General features: G+C 41.2%; 1 protein-coding gene across 1 annotated transcript in view; it reads left to right on the top strand.

The window, feature by feature from the left end:
* The window catches only part of smurf2 (SMAD specific E3 ubiquitin protein ligase 2), a 105,449-nt gene extending 84,748 nt beyond the window's left edge, over positions 1 to 20,701 (top strand). Inside the window, exons 13-20 of the mRNA XM_060901578.1 lie at positions 1,255 to 1,358; positions 1,727 to 1,841; positions 7,604 to 7,782; positions 8,933 to 9,070; positions 9,214 to 9,334; positions 9,485 to 9,686; positions 17,624 to 17,699; positions 17,840 to 20,701. Of these exons, the coding sequence (XP_060757561.1) occupies positions 1,255 to 1,358; positions 1,727 to 1,841; positions 7,604 to 7,782; positions 8,933 to 9,070; positions 9,214 to 9,334; positions 9,485 to 9,686; positions 17,624 to 17,699; positions 17,840 to 17,939 (1,035 nt within the window). The 3' untranslated portion in view covers positions 17,940 to 20,701. The remainder of the gene's footprint in view (positions 1 to 1,254; positions 1,359 to 1,726; positions 1,842 to 7,603; positions 7,783 to 8,932; positions 9,071 to 9,213; positions 9,335 to 9,484; positions 9,687 to 17,623; positions 17,700 to 17,839) is intronic.
* The last annotated feature ends 419 nt before the right edge of the window (positions 20,702 to 21,120 follow it).

Here is a 21,120-nt window from a genome sequence, read left to right as displayed (position 1 = left end):
AAAGGACACAAACGGATAAAAAATCAAATTTGAATCATCTGCCTTTCATGACAACAACCTGAGCAAGGCTAAGATACGCAGCTGTAATTTTGTGAGGCAAAGAGCCTATCATTGCATAATCTTTGCAAATATTTGGGAAAAGTGTGATTAGAACTTGATAGTACACAGTGGAATGAGGCTGGAGAAATTAGGGGAGGGAGGTGAGGAGAAAGGAGAAAGTGTGCTCTTTTGCTACTCACTGATGGAGCCTAGTTGTGAGCCAAGAGCTCACACAAGAGTGTGAGATCTGCCGTGCTGCCGCACGCTTTTACTTTCTGTCCACATGTTTTGACAGCAAAGAGACCAAGGTTGTGTCTGTTGATTTTGTTTTCTTCCGCTCCTTATAAAGCTGTTTGCTTCCATTTTCCTGCCTGTGTCTGTTGTCTCGCACTCCCTACATGCAAAACTCCAGATTAAGATAGCAAATAGAAGTCTACCGTCTATTTTTTAATCTCGGATGAACAAGCCTGGACACTTGCCTTGCTATTAATCCTTTCATCTGCTAATGAAAATGTCCTCAGCACACCAGCTGCATTTTATTTATGCGTCTGAACTCGTATGGGAAGGACACACTAGACTGGTGACCATTAGCTCTGCCATTATGATGCACAGCCATGGACATCTTGTCCCGAACTCTGAAGCTGCTGTGGTATGCTTTTGAGCTTTGTGAGCGTGCACTCTTGCCTCCACAGCTTGAAGTGATTTTGCCTGGGTTTGTGCTCATCCGTCTTTATGGGCGTGTGTGGCTGTTTCTGTTGCAGCATTCCTGCATTCCTTTGTGTTCCCTTCAGAGCTAGAAAGGCATGCAGGGGCTGCAGGAGACAGATTATAGACCCCTAGAGCAAAGTCTGTCTGTGTCTGCATTTGCATGTGCATATGTCCATGCGCACTTGTTTGCTGATGTAAAAATGGGCAAGTATGTTTTTAAACCAGAGGTCATTAATTACAGCCCTCGAACAGCATGTGCCCATTTGCAAATTTTGCCACACCACCGCTCTCTCGTCACCATCTGTGGACGTTTCTGTAACTTGTCTGTGGTTTGGTTGTGGAAAATTAAAATCTTCTCCTTTGTGGTGAAAACTGTTGTCTGATTGGCTGAACACAACGTAGCACACATTTGCATAAATTTGAGGTTCAGTGAACTTCTGTTGCCGCACAGATTTCCCAAGTGGATACTGTAAGAGATGTTTGCACTTCTCCCCTCTGCCTCTCCAGGAGTCATATAGGCAGGTGATGAAGATGAGGCCAAAAGACTTATGGAAGAGACTGATGGTAAAGTTCAGAGGAGAAGAAGGGCTGGATTACGGAGGCGTAGCAAGGTATCATAACTTTTTAACCTGAAAATTGTTTAATCGACTGTTATTAAACAATGGCTGATTGTTTGTTTTTTCTTGAGGCATTATATTAGTAAATAAGGATTAATATACAAGTTAATCCATAATGGGTACACTTGGACTGAATCCATTTGGTTCACCTGTTTCTGTATACTGTATGATTCATTTGAACACAGTCCCTCTGCTGGTGACACACTGATATTACACAATGAGGTCACAGTGCTAGAAGAATTTGTAATGTGAACTGAACTACAGAACATTTCATCCTCTGTGCTGTGGGAAGCGAAAAACTGGTGCCAGTGTTCAGAATGGTGCAAGTTGGTGATGTGTGCTTTATGTCTGTGTCTTCATAGAGAGTGGTTATACCTTCTGTCTCATGAGATGTTGAACCCATACTATGGACTCTTCCAGTATTCACGTGATGACATCTACACGCTACAGATCAACCCCGACTCTGCTGTCAACCCGGTACATAGCACTGTCCACTATAAAACCTCATACCAGTTTAAAGCGTTTAAATGATGATAAATCGTCGCTGTCGGTTCAAAACCTGCTATGTGACAATTTAGGTCAAATTGGGTTCTCTATGCTGATTGATCCATTTTGTCCTCGTGCTTCCATTTATGCTAATTAGAAAAGCTAATAATAGAGCAAGTAAACTTTTACTGGCTTCTCAGCTTGTTATTTCAGAGTTTTATTCAGTTTTTTACGTCTCCTGTAAAAAAGGAAAAATGTCACATAGCAGGTTTTGACCTGACAGCGACCAAATATAGAATGTCAGCCTGAGTGCCAAGCTAAAATAATAACAGATTTTAGGCATGGGTTTCTATGACAAATACATCATAAATGCATAAATAAAAACTTAAATTATCCAAAGCCTCTCAGAACATGTTTCTCATTTAGGAACTTGCTCCATGGGGATTGGTAAAAATTGTGTGTGTGTGTGTGTGTATGTTAAAATGTACATCTTTTTTTAATATTTGTTTTCAATAATTGTTAGCTTTTTTGCTGGAGATTCTGTTCTGTGACTCTTATATTAGTCATTACTGTACTTGCTTCACTTTTTCACTTCTTTCATCAACATTGTTGCAGTTCAACATGCGAAAGGATTGTCAAACACTAAGCTGACTCAACAGTCACTGGGTTTACATGCATAAAATATTCCGGGTTTTGTCCTTATTAAAAAAAAAAAAGACAATATTTTTACTAAGCTGTTTTTACATGGCTAATGAAAATGAATTTTCCACTAGTGTTCCTGTTTGCATGCATCTGCATCTATACTTCAGCCTTGCAAACGCTTGTCTAGTTGGTTTCTGTACATCATCACATAGCGCTGACGGTAAACAGGCAAGAGGTCATGTGTCAAAAACTGCCGTAAAATCCCCCAAAAAGACGCATATTCCGAATGCGCTGTATACATGTCCAAAGAATGCTCTTAAAAGTCTAATAACATTTTGGGGCGTCGTGGCTCAGGTGGATAAGGCGCCATACCATAAATTCGGGGACCCGGGTTCGATTCCGACCCGAGGTCATTTCCTGATCCCTCCCTGTCTTTCTCCTGCTCATTTCATGTCTCTACACTGTCCTATCCAATAAAGGTGGAAAAAGCCAAAAAAAATCTTTAAAAAAAAAAAAAAGTCTAATAACATTTGCCATATGCCACGTCTTAATCAAAAAATGCTAAATTTGGAATATTTGCGCGCAATTTGATGTTTAGATGACCTGTATCAAATTTGGAAGAATAATGGAATATTAGTGTGCATGTAAACATATTAGTGTCTGTTAATTATAGCCTCCATCATTGGTCAAAGCGAAGATGTCAGACATGCAGGAATAAACTATATATTTAGGCACTGCCTAAAAGTGGAGCTCCTGATGAGTGTATCAGTAAAATATTTGCAAAGGCACCAAAACAACCTCATCTCATTCTCATCTCATTATCTCTAGCCGCTTTATCCTTCTACAGGGTCGCAGGCAAGCTGGAGCCTATCCCAGCTGACTACAGGCGAAAGGCAGGGTACACCCTGGACAAGTCGCCAGGTCATCACAGGGCTGACACATAGACACAGACAACCATTCACACTCACATTCACACCTACGGTCAATTTAGAGTCACCAGTTAACCTAACCTGCATGTCTTTGGACTGTGGGGGAAACCGGAGCACCCAGAGGAAACCCACGCGGACACGGGGAGAACATGCAAACTCCACACAGAAAGGCCCTCGCCGGCCACGGGGCTCGAACCCGGACCTTCTTGCTGTGAGGCGACAGTGCTAACCACTACACCACCGTGCCGCCCCAAAACAACCTGAATAGAATAATAATAATATTATAGCATATGAGCCACTGAATAATTAAATAATATTGACTGGCATTTTTCGTAGTCTATCAGATGTATTCCATTCAGCTAGCATGATATTGAACGAATCAAAGATGAGTTCAATATCATGCTCGCTGAATGGAATATATCTGATAGACCATGAAGAAAAGCCAGCCAATGTTATTATTATACATACACACTCTGCATATCAGCATTCTCGAAGGCCAGTGCTAGCTTACCCGCGACTCGGTGCTGTTAGTGCGGCAGTCCAGTTATCTTCCAGCCGGTGTAGCAGTAGCGTTAGTGAAGGCTGACGCAAGCTTACCCGTGACTCAGTACTGTTGGCACGGTGGTCCAGTTAGCGCAGGCCAGTGCTAGCGCATGCAAGCCAAATATTCTTATTATTATTTCCCTGTGTAATTTACTTAGTTACTTTTAAAGTCAACAACTACACACAACGGAGCGACCTGGTAGCCAAAATTCATGCCATCAATAAACCTACTAGAAGGGAATAGAATACATGTTTTTATTCCATGGAAAAAGTGGCCCGTATGCATAATAATGTCGTGTGGTGTATTTCACATCAATAAATTGCTGTATTTTCTTGTGACAGTGATACCAGTAATGAGAGACACATCACAGTTACAACACATATTTATTCCTTTCTTTGACACCACATGCCACGTGCCAGAAACAACACCACGACATTTATTATGGTGTGACTCTGCTGGGTACCTGGTGCTCAGCAGTGAACCAGCACTTTCACATTACATCATTACTATATAGTTATGATCGAATATCAAAATGTCAAACAGTTGTCTGGCTACATCCTTCACATCCACATGCGTTAGCACTCGGCGCGTGCAGCCACAGACTGCAAAGTGCGCACATGCCATTAGGATTAGTTAGCATGCACCTGTTCCTGATTAGAGCACAATCACAGCGCATACATATGAGGACTCTCAGTAACACACGGACTTTAGGAAAGCCTTGTATTTTGTATCGCTTTTCTAGTTTTGACTCTGTTTGTGTTTTTGGACTGTTAGTATAGTATTACCTCTGATATCCTGTCTGTAGGGATGGGTATCACGAGAATTTTTGTATCGCGATATATCGCAATACATGATCAGCGTATCGTGATACGTATCATGATATTTTAGTGTAAGAGTGGCATTTCTTTTCTTTAAGCAAAACAATTATGTAAGGAAGCAAATGTAATCATTATTAAACAAATGTGATTTATTAACTATTTAACTAGTTACATGTACTAGTAGTTTGCTAAGTAGCCTGTGTGTTAAAGAAATTGCAATGTAGTCAATCTACACAAATTTGAATAATAAAAAATAATGTTAGACAAACACTTTAATGTTTGAGCGTAGAGAAAAAAAATCACAACACATCTGGCAGCTTTTTGTAAAGAATGGAAAAACACGAGTAAAAGGCTGTCACTTCCAGCCAGATATAAGATTGTCTAACATCAGTAATGTCCTACCGTAGATAAACTCAACTTCACACTGGGCTTCAGCATACTTAAGTTACTGATTTTATTATGATTTATATATTCTACCACATGATGAAATGCGATGTTGTGCTGTTTAAAACACAACTTGTTTTAAGTTTTATTCCAGTTACCTATTGACGGTCAAATTAATTCAAGAAAATAAATCAGAATCAGGCGGCACGGTGGTGTAGTGGTTAGCGCTGTCGCCTCACAGCAAGAAGGTCCGGGTTCGGGCCCCGTGGCCGGCGAGGGCCTTTCTGTGCGGAGTTTGCATGTTCTCCCCGTGTCCGCGCAGGTTTCCTCCGGGTGCTCCGGTTTCCCCCACAGTCCAAAGACATGCAGGTTAGGTTAACTGGTGACTCTAAATTGACTGTAGGTGTGAATGTGAGTGTGAATGGTTGTCTGTGTGTCAGCCCTGTGATGACCTGGCGACTTGTCCAGGGTGTTTCGCCCGTAGTCAGCTGGGATAGGTTCCAGCTTGCCTGCGACCCTGTAGAACAGGATAAAGCGGCTACAGATAATGAGATGAGAAATCAGAATCAGATTAAATAAATAATTTATGCATGCATGTGTTACTGTGATTAACAGATTGTGCTTGCAGTAAAACAAAGTCCTTACCAATTCAGCATGTTGTAAGCTGCCTTTAACAACTTCATAAACTTGGGAATGCATTTTGGGAATGACGACCTCTGAGAAAGTTTTTCTAGATGGCACTTGATACCAGGGCTCACATTCAGCCAGCATTTCCCTGAACTCCTTGGATTCCACCATGCTGTATGGCCTCGTGTCTTTCACAATGAATCTCGCTATTTTAGAAGTGATTCGTTGCGCTTTTTCAGATGTACTCTGGTATTTCTTGGTACTAGAAAATGAATGCATTATTTATAGTTTGTTGTTTTGGCGCAGAATGTGAAATATGCAGAGTGCTCGTCTGTTGCACGGTCTGTTGTAATCCCATGGGGGTTTTGCCATTAACAGCACTGCACGACGAAACAGCCGAAACACTCGGATGATGGCGTCCCAAATGTGTTGTTAGATTAGTTGTTCCCCCACTACACTTAACTATAGCTTTACAAATTTTGCACCCGGCAACGTTTTCTTCGCTCCTGCTTTCCCCCTTCCGAATAATTAAGCCGAAGTGCTGCCAAACAGCAGTGTTTCCCTTAGGATTTTTCACAATGTTGAACTTGTAGTCATCGGCGCCGGCGGAGGCCGCCATTTTGAAAGCGTGACCAAGCAACTATTTTTCACATTCGAGGAAGGGATTCTGGAACCTTCTATTTATTTATCGTCTCAAAAACAATAAATACACTCGTGAATTATTATATTATTCGAGATTTATACATTGAAATAAAAAAACGAAAGCAGTTGATCATATATTTTCAACATTTCCATGATTAGACGAACTATTTACGGAAACATACGAAGATTCCCGAGTGAACCCGACTGAACCGATATGTCAAAATCGTACCGCGATACGTATCTTTTTCAAGCTGTACCGCGATATATCGGTATACCAAGAATACCGCGCACGGCTACCTGTCTGTGCCTCACTGGACCACTGCCTGTTTTTCGACTGCCTTGTTTACATTTTGGATCTGTTTGCTTGCGTGCTTTCAGTAAAACTCTTCAGCACTTACATCTGTCTATCGGTCTTCCATGACAGAAACTGTTAATTGTTCAACAAGCTAGTGGACTAATAAAACTGTTAACTAGTTTTAGATGAAACTGTTGTAAATATTTTCCGCAAAATGTGTTCGTAAATAATCCCACATAATTTTTTAAAGAGCAAATTAAAAATAAGCACTGGATAAAAACCCATCTGTCTTATGGAAATAAACATCCAAAGTTTGTTGTCCAGTGGTCAAATGTTTGAGATGCGTTGCCTTGCACTTATGGTCAGGTTTCCTGTGATGGTACACATTCGTTGTACGGTCAAAAGCCATCAAAAATCAGGTCGGTGCATTACCATATTCTCTGAAGCATGAGGCTCTGCTTCGCTGTAAATGTTTACAAATGGTGTCAGCTAGTAACTGTAAATGTGTATAATCATATACCATAAATCAGTTGTAACAAAAAAAAGATAGCTGAAATTGTTCTTCACAATAAATAATAAATCCTCAAAGTGACACTGTAGGTTTAAAACTGGCCTGAAATGAAACGTCATTGAAAGCTGTGCAAGTGTGAATTCACGTGACTGTATGATGGTGTTCAGTACAAAACTTATTAACATTTTTTACGATATAGTATTATTACTACTATATACTGTATGACACCTTACATGGATGATGGACACTATTCTGACTTATCCATCAGTGCTTTTAAAAATGTCAGTCAGTACAGTCCGAGTGTGTACTACTGGTCCACTGTAAATACCACTTATTGATTGTATAACTGTTTTCATTTTAGGAGCACTTGTCCTATTTTCACTTTGTGGGACGCATTATGGGTATGGCCGTGTTCCACGGTCACTACATTGACGGCGGCTTCACTCTACCCTTCTACAAGCAGCTGCTGGGCAAACCCATCACTCTGGATGACATGGAGTCTGTGGATCCTGATCTCCACAATAGCCTTGTCTGGATCCTGTGAGTGCTCTTTGGTTCCTGCACAAGCTGGAAGTCAGTTCAGTTAAATAAATAGTTTGCAATATAAAAATAAAAACATGACCGTTCTCACCATTTTAGAATTTTTTAAAACTATTATGTTAAGATGAAGGCGGCACAGTGGTGTAATAGTTAGCACTGTCGCCTCACAGCAAGAAAGTCCTGGGTTCGAGCCCCGTGGCCGGCGAGGGCCTTTCTGTGTGGAGTTTGCATGTTCTCCCCGTGTCCGCGTGGGTTTCCTCCGGGTGCTCCGGTTTCCCCCACAGTCCAAAGACATGCAGGTTAGGTTAACTGGTGACTCTAAATTGACCGTAGGTGTGAATGTGAGTGTGAATGGTTGTCTGTGTCTATGTGTCAGCCCTGTGATGACCTGGCGACTTGTCCAGGGTGTACCCCGCCTTTCGCCCGTAGTCAGCTGGGATAGGCTCCAGCTTGCCTGCAACCCTGTACAGGATAAGCGGCTACAGATAATGGATGGATGTTAATATGAGGCTTCACATAGATTTTGCATGTTACTCTGGTGCATAGACAGTCAGCTCCAGAATTATTGGAACTCTTGGTAAAGATGGGTATAAAAGGATATGAGATGTGATTAAATGTCTGTGATTTAATTACTTTAATTTTAAAAAGGTAGGTTCTTGAAAGGTGTTTTTTTTTTTTTTTTATCGCATCTCATTGTCTCTAGCCGCTTTATCCTGTTCTACAGGGTCGCAGGCAAGCTGGAGCCTATCCCAGCTGACTACGGGTGAAAGGCGGGGTACACCCTGGACAAGTCGCCAGGTCATCACAGGGCTGACACATAGACACAGACAAACATTCACGCTCACATTCACACCTACGCTCAATTTAGAGTCACCAGTTAACCTAACCTGCATGTCTTTGGACTGTGGGGGAAACCGGAGCACCCGGAGGAAACCCACGCGGACACGGGGAGAACATGCAAACTCCGCACAGAAAGGCCCTCGCCGGTCCCGGGGCTCGAACCCGGACCTTCTTGCTGTGAGGCGACAGCGCTAACCACTACACCACCGTGCCGCCCTATTTATCATTCAACTTAAAGAAATTTCAGCCAGATACTTCACATATGTCTTTTACATTGTCTAGTGAATACCCTCTTTTTTTTTGTTCTTAGTGACAATGACATCACAGGGGTGTTAGACCACACGTTCTGTGTAGAACACAATGCATACGGAGAAATCATTCAGCATGAGCTCAAACCCAACGGCAAGAGCATTCCAGTCACTCAGGACACCAAGAAGGAATACGTCAGGTATGTTTTCTAAGCTCATACAGCTCCTGTAACCAAACTGAACTCCTGAAACAGAGCAGGTAAAGTGAACGTCTGTTATTCTCACACCTCGCCCACACTCACTTCAGTGTGATGTTGACGTCATGTCTCTGGTCATCATTCAGGCTCTATGTGAACTGGCGCTTCCTGAGAGGCATCGAGGCTCAGTTTCTAGCCCTGCAGAAAGGCTTTAACGAGGTCATACCACAACATCTGCTCAAAGCCTTTGACGAGAAAGAGCTCGAGGTACTGGTGTGATAAATTAATTTATTCCTTTATTCCAGTGAAATTTTAAGTAATGTGATATAAATAATATGATTTAACGACAAGTTATTTCTGCACGCCAGCCTCACTCAGCTCAGACTTAACCACAAGTTCCTCCTTGCCCTATCCCAGCTAATCGTGTGTGGCCTGGGAAAAATCGATGTTAACGACTGGAAGTCCAACACACGGCTGAAGCACTGCACCCCTGACAGCAACATTGTGAAGTGGTTCTGGCGTGCTGTTGAATCGTTTGATGAGGAGCGCAGAGCTCGACTGTTGCAGTTTGTCACCGGCTCGTCCAGAGTGCCGCTGCAGGGTTTCAAAGCCCTACAAGGTACATCAGCTCCATCTGGTTCGTCCCTAGTGCAGGGATGAGAATTTTCCGCGGATCTGCGGAATTCCGAGTTTTTCCCGCTGAAAATGTCATTTTGAAATGAAACGTGTAAATCCGTTGCGAAAATTCCGGGGGGGGTGTCGGCGCGAGGCGAGGCTTGCGGTGGCACAAGCAGGCAGGCCCGACCGCCAGCATCTTTCGGCAGCGCTCATCGCAAAATTAGTTGCAGCTGTGATAACGGAAATCGTCATTGCTTTCTTCAATATTTATGCTAACGACAACTCACGACGATTTCCGGCAACGTTTTGGCGCTAGTTTCATCTCACTTCTACAATTCGCGGAGAAACAAGCTCATGGTTTTGATCACTTCTTAAGTTCTAGTTATTTTGGTTAGTTTTCAAAGTTACTTCGCCAATATGGCGAAAGTTTTGGACCGCAAAAATGAGGATCGTGCCAGGGAAATGGATAAATCGAATGGGATAAAGAGCTGTTTCCGATGGGTATGGCTCGATAGTAGCGTTACCGTGCAGATAGGGACACAAACTGTGACGACGTGCCTGACGGAACATATCCGAAAAGTGGACGTGCTGGGAAAGGTTCTGTGTATTCTGTGCTCAGATATGATCAATTATGGAAACAGAGGAGCTAGAAACATCCAGGAGCACATCAAAACAAAAAAGCACAAAGGTACGTTTTACTTAAATTGTCTAAGATAGAGTCAGGAGGAATCTAATATATCGTTACTGTTACCTCCATTATCGCTCACATATATATATATATATATATATATATATATATATATATATATATATATATATATATCTGTAGGGATTTGTTATCTCATCTCATTATCTCTAGCCGCTTTATCCTGTCCTACAGGGTCGCAGGCAAGCTGGAGCCTATCCCAGCTAAACTACAGGCGAGAGGCGGGGTACACCCTGAACAAGTCGCCAGGTCATCACAGGGCTGACACATAGGCTACGTTCACACTGCAGGCTGAAGTGACTCAAATCCGATCTTTTCGCCCATATGTGACCTGTATCCGATCTTTTATTGACAATATGAACGACACAGATCCGATTTTTTCAAATCCGACCCAGGCCGTTTGGATATGTGGTCCTAATTCCGATTCCTATCCGCTCTTTTCATATGCGACTTCAGTCTGAACCGCCAGGTCGCATTCATCCGACTTACACGTCATCAACAAGCCACAAACATCACTATTCTGCGCTGAAGTAGGCGGCGGGTCTCTCAAAAAAAGTTACAACAACATGGCGCATAATCACGGGCGCAGATAGAGGGTGGGACGGGTGGGATTCGTCCCAGCCAGATTTAAATTCACTTCGTTCGGTCCCCCCCACTTTGCATAAGGCAAACCTCACGGAAAAATCAAAAGACTAATTACCATTCGGTTTATTGAGGTGCACGGCAGTGTATACATAGTTGCAACAACTCACATAAAACAAAACAAAGACTGATATTCGGTTGGTTGAGCTGCGCAGACTGCACAGGTTGCGAGCTCGAGCTTGGTTGCTATGGTAACCCACAACAAGTTTGACAGGCATATCGGGGTTGGGGTTGGTTTGCTGGCAGCTTTGTCCCCCCCAGTTTTTTGTCCCCCCCAGTTCAAAAAACATATCTGCGCCCCTGCGCATGACATCAGTGCGAGGGACGCTTCGGGCTGTGAAGGTTCTGAATCTTCTCAATGGAAGGACGCAGAGGTTAGGGAGCTGATTTCCATTTGGGGGGATACAGCTATTCAAGCTAGATTGGATGGGTCATACCGCAACCGGACGGTTTTACTTCCGTAAACACTGGCCATGCTCACTGCGTGTGACGTCGTCGTATCTTGCAATGCGCATGCGGAACACTTTTAGGTCGCTTTTCGTTCATACTGAGGATCACATACAAGTCGCATATATTTGTTAATGTGAACGACCTCACAAAAAAATCAGATTTCACAAAAAAATCGGAATTGAGCATTAAGCCTTGCAGTGTGAACGTAGCAATAGACACAGACAACCATTCACACTCACATTCACACCTACGGTCAATTTAGAGCCACCAGTTAACCTAACCTGCATGTCTTTGGACTGTGGAGGAAACCGGAGCACCCGGAGGAAACCCACGCGGACACGGGGAGAACATGCAAACTCCACACAGAAAGGCCCTCGCCGGCCACGGGGCTCAAACCCGGACCTTCTTGCTGTGAGGCGACAGTGCTAACCACTACACCACCATGCCACCCATTTGTTATCTTAAAGTTTATAAATGTTTTAAACCATCATTGAATTTGAAAACATTCATATATATATATATATATATATATATATATATATATATATATATATATATATATAAAAAAATAAAAATAAATAATGTGGGAAAGTTGGCAGACATTTCAGAGTTTTTTTTTAAATGTCCCATTCTCATCCCTGCTAGTGGTATCAGCAGAACATATCTGTGTAAGCTAACAGAGTAACACTACTGCCCATTCTGAAGGCAAATAAACAGATGCTAGTGGCAATTATGGGGTGCTCCTAATATTTGGTTACTCTAATGACTGGTGGAGAACAGGAATACCTTTAATTGTGCACAGATGGTATTGTGCTTTCTAGATTGTCACATGATTATTTTTATATTCACCGTGTAAAATATTTACACTGACCATCTACATGTTTCATGTGTCAGAAATAAAACACTGCAGGGTGTGCTGTTGTAAGAAAATAATCATTGATGGTGTGGTTCGATGCCACAGCATGTGACCATATGTTTTATTCTTCTGAAACAACAGCAATTTGCCAACAGTTCCAACTGTTATTAATTAAAACATGATACATCATACTTTTTATCTGTTTGTTGGTGACCTCATATTAAAGGAACAGTCCACCGTATTTCCATAATGAAATATGCTCTTATCTGAATTGAGACGAGCTGCTCCGTACCTCTCCGAGCTTTGCGCGACCTCCCAGTCAGTCAGACGCAGTCAGACGCGCTGTCACTCCTGTTAGCAATGTAGCTAGGCTCAGTATGGCTAACGGTATTTTTTGGGGTTGTAGTTAGATGCGACCAAACTCTTCCGCGTTTTTCCTGTTTACATAGGTTTATATGACCAGTGATATGAAACAAGTTCAGTTACACAAATTGAAACGTAGCGATTTTCTATGCTATGGAAAGTCCGCACTATAATGACAGGTGTACTAACACCTTCTGCGCGCTTCGGCAGCGCATTGATATGGAGCTCAGATATCAATGCGCTGCCGAAGCGCGCAGAAGGTGTTAGTGTTAGGTTAGTGTTAGAAGGTGTTAGGTGTTAGGCCTAGCTACATTGCTAACAGGAGTGACAGCGCGTCTGACTGCGTCTGACTGACTGGGAGGTCGCGCAAAGCTCGGATAGGTACGGAGCAGCTCGTCTCAATTCAGATAAGAGCATATTTCATTATGGAAATACGGTGGACTGTTCCTTTAAGGGCCCAGAATTCTCATGGACCAAACGAATCTATGCAAGAAACCAGTAAGGTTTCAGTAAATCAGCTTTTTGAGTGAACTGGGCCGTACCTTGCGCCATATGGTAGCCATAGCGTCAGCAGACCTTAATGTTTTTGATAGTGAGGTTCACTCTCTTCTGAGTGGTTTGACACCAATTTTGTGATGAAAGGCCGGGCATTCTAGGACTAGTTTGCAAAAGTAGGTTTCTCATATTCTGCAAAATATCAAATTGCAGTGGGTGCGCTAATGTCTTTCAGCTGAAGAAGAGAAAAATAAGGTTAGCCGTACACCTTATGGCTGAATAGTACTTGCTGGTAATTACACATACACAAGTTGGCCACCATGTGTATCCTGTGATCATTTGGTGCACCGCTTGTGCATGTCTTCAGTAATTAATGTAATGCGTCTGTGTGGTGCACTGCTTCCAATATTTATAGTGGTAGTATAGTACCGTGCGACACTGTGTCCCACACTGAATAAACAGTGTGTCTCAATTCACATACTTGTGTACTGTTCTAGACTGTTATTGAGTACTAACACTAAAGGTTTTCCTATTACAGTTAGTGTTTGAATTTTAAAAACCTCTTAAACCTACTTGAAAGTTTTTAAGTAATACACTTCTGGATTGTCTGGATGAGTAAATACAATGGTGCCTGAAAGTTTGTGAACCCTTTAGAATTTTCTATATTCCTGCATAAATATGACCTAAAACATCATCAGATTTTCACACAAGTCCTAAAAGTAGATAAAGAGAACCCAGTTAAACAAACGAGACAAAAATATTATACTTGGTCATTTATTTATGGAGGAAAATTATCCATTATTACATATCTGTGAGTGGCAAAAGTATGCAAACTTTTGCTTTCAGTATCTGGTGTGAGCCCCTTGTGCAGCAATAACTGCAACTAAACATTTCCAGTAACGGTTGATCAGTCCTGCACACCGGCTGGGATGTTGGTGGGTTTCCTCACATGAACTGCTCGCTTCAGGTCCTTCCACAACATTTCGATTGGATTAAGGTCAGGACTTTGACTTGGCCATTCCAAAACATTAACTTTATTCTTCTTTAACCATTCTTTGGTAGAACGACTTGTGTGCTTAGGGTCGTTGTCTTGCTGCATGACCCACTTTCTCTTGAGATTCAGTTCATGGACAGATGTCCTGACATTTTCCTTTAGAATTCACTGGTATAATTCAGAATTCATTGTTCCATCAATCATGGCAAACCGTCCTGGCCCAGATGCAGCCAAACAGGCCCAAACCATGATGCTACCACCACCCTGTTTCACAGATGGGATAAGGTTCTTATGCTGGAATGCAGGGTTTTCCTTTCTCCAAACATAACGTTTTTCATTGAAACCAAAAAGTTTTATTTTGGTCTCATCGGTCCACAAAACATTTTTCCAATAGCCTTCTGGCTTGTCCACGTGATCTTTAGCAAACTGCAGATGAGCAGCAATGTTCTTTTTGGAGAGCAGTGGCTTTCTTCTTGCAACCCTGCCATTCACACCATTGTTGTTCAGTGTTCTCCTGATGGTGGACTCATGAACATGAACATTAGCCAATGTGAGAGAGGCCTTCAGTTGCTTAGAAGTTACCCTGGGGTCCTTTATGACCTTGCCAACTATTACACGCCTTGCTCTTGGAGTGATCTTTGTTGGTCGACCACTCCTGGGGAGGGTAACAATGGTCTTGAATTTCCTCCATTTGTACACAATCTCACTGTGGATTGGTGGAGTCCAAACTCTTTAGAAATGATTTCGTAACCTTTTCCAGCCTGATGAGCATCAACAACGCTTTTTCTGAGGTCCTCAGAAATCTCCTTTGTTCGTGCCATGATATACTTCCACAAACGTGTTGTGAAGATCAGACTTTGATAGATCCCTGTTCTTTAAATAAAACAGGGTGCCCACTCACACCTGATTGTCATCCCATTGATAGAAAACACCTGACTCTAATTTCACCTTCAAATTAACTGCTCACTAGAGGTTCACATACTTTTGCCACTCACAGATATGTAATATTGGATCATTTTCCTCAATAAATAAATGACCAAGTATAATATTTTTGTCTCATTTGTTTAACTGGGTTCTCTTTATCTACTTTTAGGACTTGTGTGAAAATCTGATGATGTTTTAGGTCATATTTATGCAGAAATATAGAAAATTCTAAAGGGTTCACAAACGTTCAAGCACCACTGTATTTGTGAATGTACAGCGAGTGTTTTTTATTTGAGATACAAACAGTGACAACAGTTACATCAGTGTCAGAAAAGAGAAATGGAGCTTGTCAGTCTGATTAATGTTACTGTGCATGAAATCGCTAAATATTACAGATCAACTTGGAAACAAGGCTGACAGGGATGTTTTGGCTCTGACATGCCATTTAGTGGATACCACTTTTAATACTCGAGATGTACATAATATACACAAGCGAGTATATGAACAATGGCACTCACATGGCAACATGTGTGCATGGTGAAAGTGAAACAAGTATATTTTCACTTTTTTTTTTGCAAGAGATAGGCACGTTTTATGTGCAAGAAACATAATAACACCCCCTTGTGGTCAATTTGAGTGAGCCACATTAGTGATATTCTGGAGCCAGCAGTGACACTCCTGCTGTTTCAGAAAATTAAACACCACCTTCTGACCAATCAGAATTGAGAAATGAACAGTGCTGGGGTATAAAAGTGATTTAGATGAATTGCAGAGAGCAAATGGACAATGATATCAAAACATGAAAACTGTACATTAGCAAGTAGCTGATGGGATGTTGGCTTGTTATGTGAGCACTGGGGTTGAGGTCGGGGCTCTGCGCAGGGAAATTTAAGGTTAAAGCATCCAAAGACATTATAGACAATCGTGTGCTTTCTGCTTGGTGGCAACAGTTTGGGGGAAATAGGGCTGCGTACCTAAACGTAACATCAGGTACAGGTACCGGTACAGAGGTTTAGGTACAGGTCCGGACCTGCACCTGTACCTGAACAATTTGACAAATTCTTCTGAACTTCTTTAATAATGACAGAAACATTAATAAACTGTTGACAACTTGTCAGTATCTTTATTCAAAGAAAAACAAACATAGCTAGGTTTCCTACCTCACCTCTCAGTCTCACACTATAGTTAACTTGGGACAAAAAGTCATAAGTTGTCTCACAGTGAGAAGTGACTACACTAGAGTACTATAGACTACGCGCAGTCCGCGGCCTTTAACTTACGCGGCAAAATTACACAAAGCAGCAAAGACTGCCAATGCCAGCAAAGGAAAAATGGCTGACCTGATTTTGAGTCTTTTTGACCAATCAGAACGCTGGATCAGCCAAGCTCTCGCAATGTCTCGTGAGACTGTGGCGAGAGGATCTCAAATCAAAGATGGCTCTGCTTTCAAGTTTCAGTGCGGCATTTTACATCTTTTCCAGTGCTCAATTTTCGTCTTTGTGGTAGGATTTACGCATCTTCAGTCACAAAATAAGCAGATACTTGGTGTAAATTTATATCGGTACAGTACCGGTACTTCATGATCCGGTATTTTGGACCTGTACCGAATCGATTTTCACGGTACAGTACCGGTACACAGTACCGGTACGCAGCCCTAGGGGGAAAGTTCACATATGAGTGTGATGGTCTGTTGTCCACAAACTTCTGGCCATATAGTGTACAGGGATCCCAGACGTCCGCTATTTAGCGGAATTCCGCTATTTTTCTAGCCAAAGTGGTGGTGTTTTTTTTTTTTTTTTTTTTTTTTTAAATCTCTTGTATATCCGTTAAAAATATGTTTAAGTAAAATGACCAGCAGAATACGTTCTGATTTGGTTTGCTTGTTTAGCGTTGTTTTTGTCAGCTTCGTTTGTTCTCGTTGACATTCAGGAACACTTGGAAGTTAAATTGACGTAAATACCGCGAGACTGTACGCGATAGAACGAGAAAACAATATGGCTGCGCCCGTTTGCTAGAAAATGTGTTTTAACTCCGTTCGTGCTTTTGTTTCTAATGTGTTGAACTTCATTCAATATGTCGTGGAAAAAAGATATCGTCCATAAAAGAGATAGCGGAACAGTGTCCGGGTTAGAAGAAGTATATTCTTCAAAGCTACATTTTCATCTAATTTTTATAAATAACAAATTTTTTTTTGCCACTTATGTCATTGATTACAAAATATGGCATCAAATAGATACACATTATTGTTAAATTCTGTTGCTTTTCTATGTTAAATCTATGTAAAAAAAAATGTGTTCTATAGCATCTTTAAAGGTTAAAATCTCAACAGCTTCAGGGGACTTGCAGCCCCCTTGACCCCTGCTGATAGTTTCTTACATTCCTCTATTTTTTTCAATTACTGCTGGGATCCCTGAGTGTATCATGCATGGTTCTATTTTTGCCATATCTCTCAGCTGTTTTAATCATGTTACTGTGTGTGTTCTCTTGCTCACTTGTTTGCTGGTCTAGGAGCTGCAGGTCCACGTCTGTTCACCATCCATCAGATTGATGCCAGCACTGATAACCTGCCCAAGGCTCACACATGGTCAGTGGAAATTTGAAATCTCGACTGGTTATTTTTCCTAAAAAAAAAAAAAATAGGTGGCAAATTATTTAAGATAAGTCCAGTCCCTTTATTTACTACAGTAAGATATTTCATTTGTCACTTTTCTCTGTTCTCTACAGCTTCAACCGCATTGACATTCCTCCATATGAGCACTACGACAAGCTCTATGACAAACTCCTGACAGCCATAGAAGAGACCTGTGGCTTTGCTGTTGAGTGATTCCTGCCACTAGAGGGCACACGAAGGGAGGAAAGCTGTTTTTGTGGAAGGAGCATACTGGTCACTCTTCACCCCTAGGGCGTGGCGTTTGGGCCAGTAGCATTGCCCCTGTTATCAGAAGAAAGGATAGAGCTAGGAATAGGTTATTGAGGATGGAACATTTTGGTTTCTCTGCTTCCCTGCATATTTTTTTTTAATTGAAGAATAGACTTCATTTTTCAGCTGCTAGTAACTCTTTGACTTTATACCTTTTTTGGAACATGCGAACATGTTGGCTCTTCCTCGTTTTTCTTTCTTTTTTCTTTTTTTTAAAGCATTAAGGGAAAATAGACACAGCCAGTATTTCATGTAGCGTCTGTACCAACTGACTGAGGAACAGAGAGACACCAGTGCGGTATCAGCAGAACATTGCTGTCTAAGAATACATAGTAGCACTACTGCCCATTCTGGAGGCAAATAGAAATATGCCAGTGGCAGCTACATCTGTAGTTCAAGGTGTTGTGCTCAAATAATCTTGTTGCACAACGGACATTTAGGGCCCGATGATGAAGGTAGCCGGAATGTGTCCTCCCGGCCACTTTTAAATCCCCACACACTATTTCAGTTACCTGTGCTCCATTCCCTAGAACCAGTCTCAACAGTAGTCTTGCGTACAAGCTTCTTTAATAGAACAAACGAACAATTTATTTAGATTAGTAGTCGGGTGTTATTTTTATATGATGCAGGCTGGGAAAATGGAGCAGTGGAGGAAAAAAAAAAACCAGCCAGAAGATATGCAGACGGGTGACGAAGGAATAAGTCTTTGCCTACGTGTTTCTGGAAGTGTAATGGAGGAACGAATACCATTTTTTCCACAAAACTATACTCTCCATTGGTGTATTGATGATTGAGATGGAGAGTGCTGTCTAACACTCTCCCCTTGGTGTTAAAATGTGTTGATTACCGGTGATTACGAATGCCACAGCATATTATTTACATCATTTTTATCTTCAAGCCGTTCAGTGTCCTCTCATACACTGTGGATGGGGCGGGATCACCAGGAAGAGACAATTCCCATCAGGATGGAAATGTTTCATCAGAGGATAAAGGGAATCAGCCAGGATCACTTGATTGCTTTGCAGTAACGCTGCCCTCGAAAATCATACCAGGAAAATGTCCCCCAGCGTAACAGAGCCAACATTCTTCCTTTGTCACCTGCCTGTAGATGTATCATTTATTACCCAAACTTTAAAAACATTTGGTTTTGCAAAAATGAAGTTGAATATGTACATTGCATTGTCATCGATGACGACCAGGTGACTTTTATTGTGGCTATTTAAAAAAGCTGAATGTTTTTAAAGAACTTATTTTTTAGCGGCATTAAGTTTTTGAAATAATGATTTTACTCCATCTAATGTGGATCTCCTAAGGCCTAACCAAATGTGTATGTATGCAGATGCATATGTAGGAGCATGCTGATGAGGTGGTAGATGTATTTCACTTCGTGTCCTTCAGTTATGGAATCTTCGTTATGTACTGACCTGTGTTTTGAAAAAACCCCACCTAAAAAAAAACCCCAAACCCTCAACCATTCAGATTAGACAGATTGGGTCAGCTGAATACTAAACACTAACTTTGCCTCCTTTGACCCATGATATTAAATGGAGTAGTGTTAATTCATAAATCAAAATTCGATCCACAATCCTTCTGAATAATTTTATCAAATTTGAGCTGCAAGTGGATAATTGTTGTTAGTAATGAAGTGTTTCCAAAGTCATGTAATTAAATAGTTAGGGTTGATATCAGTCATGTAAATTTTGGGGGGAAAAAAGTGTCTGTGATTTTAAATATAAATGATAAATGTTAACAGTATACCATAATGCCTCAAAAGCATGTCCCTTGTACCATTTGTATTCTTTTAAACGTGTAGCTTCAAGTATAGTGCAACGCTTTTATTCCAGAGTTATTATAGGATTCCCAAGCAACGTTTTTGATTCTTATATAATGGGTTAATTTTTGTATCTTCTTTAACAAAACATCATATTTATTTTATTTTATAAGCTCGTACAGATGGTTGAATGAAATGCTCCTCGTCTATAGCAATCCTCTATGACCATGGACTGTTGTTAAAAATTTGCATATGCTGAATATGAATTACACTTCTTCTTGTATTACTTTTTTATAGACCGAGTGTGTGTGGGGTGGGGTGGAGTGAAAAAGAAAATAAGCCTCTGGGTAAATAAATTGAATTATCCTGAGACGGTGCTTTGTACAGTAATAGAATATTGTCCTTATACAGCTATGTGGATCACGAAATGTCATATATCTTTAACTTAAATTGAAAGATGTAAAAGAAAAACTACATTGGGGGAAAGTACATTTTTGCACACATGCAGACTGTAATTGCTGTAAATAATAGGCAAAATCTATTTACCTTAATCTCTTTATGAGCGGACTGACCTTTTTTAAAAAATAAAAAAAAAAGAATTCGTTGACTCTCAAGTCCAGTGCACACATACACATTTCTTTGCAGTCTTTTCTTTCTCCTCTTTCTGTCACTCTTTTGTTGTACAGCTGCCTCCAGGATGTTGGACTAGACATTGTATTGCTGTTAAAATGTGAGAGGCATCTCTGGTTTATTTCAGCATGACTTACTAGCAGGACTATATCTCATAGTTGACAGGTGCAATTTGTTTTATGTAACATCTTTTTTTTTTTTGTAAGAGTATTTTATTTTTGTGTGTAATTAGTTCTGATTAAAAACTGGCCTTTGGCACCAATGATTGTCTGTATCTTCTTCTGTGTGTATGTGCACATATAGAGTTTCAGTAACGGTCCAAAAACGTTACAATCTATATGGGCCGTTTTTTTAAGTCTCAACCACAATATTACACAAATATTGGATGATCTCTGATCGCCATGGCCTATTGTAATGATTAGGGTGCTTAAGTGTGCCACGTCTCAGTAGGCTGTGACAAAGAAAGCAATTGCCTTTGTTTGAATAAAGGATTTTTCCTTTGTTTCAATGAAGAGAAAGATGGGTGTGAATAACTCCTAGTGAACAGTTAAAGAGACAGATGACAACCAGTTTTGAGAATGGTTCTCCATCCATCCATTATCTGTAGCTGCTTATCCTGTTCTACAGGGTCACAGGCAAGGTGGAGCCTATCCCAGCTGACTATGGGCGAGAGGCAGGGTACAT

The sequence above is a fragment of the Neoarius graeffei genome, chromosome 20 (assembly GCF_027579695.1).
Source record: "Neoarius graeffei isolate fNeoGra1 chromosome 20, fNeoGra1.pri, whole genome shotgun sequence".
Taxonomy (NCBI): Eukaryota; Metazoa; Chordata; class Actinopteri; order Siluriformes; family Ariidae; genus Neoarius; species Neoarius graeffei.
This window is presented reverse-complemented; position numbering and strand designations above follow the sequence as displayed.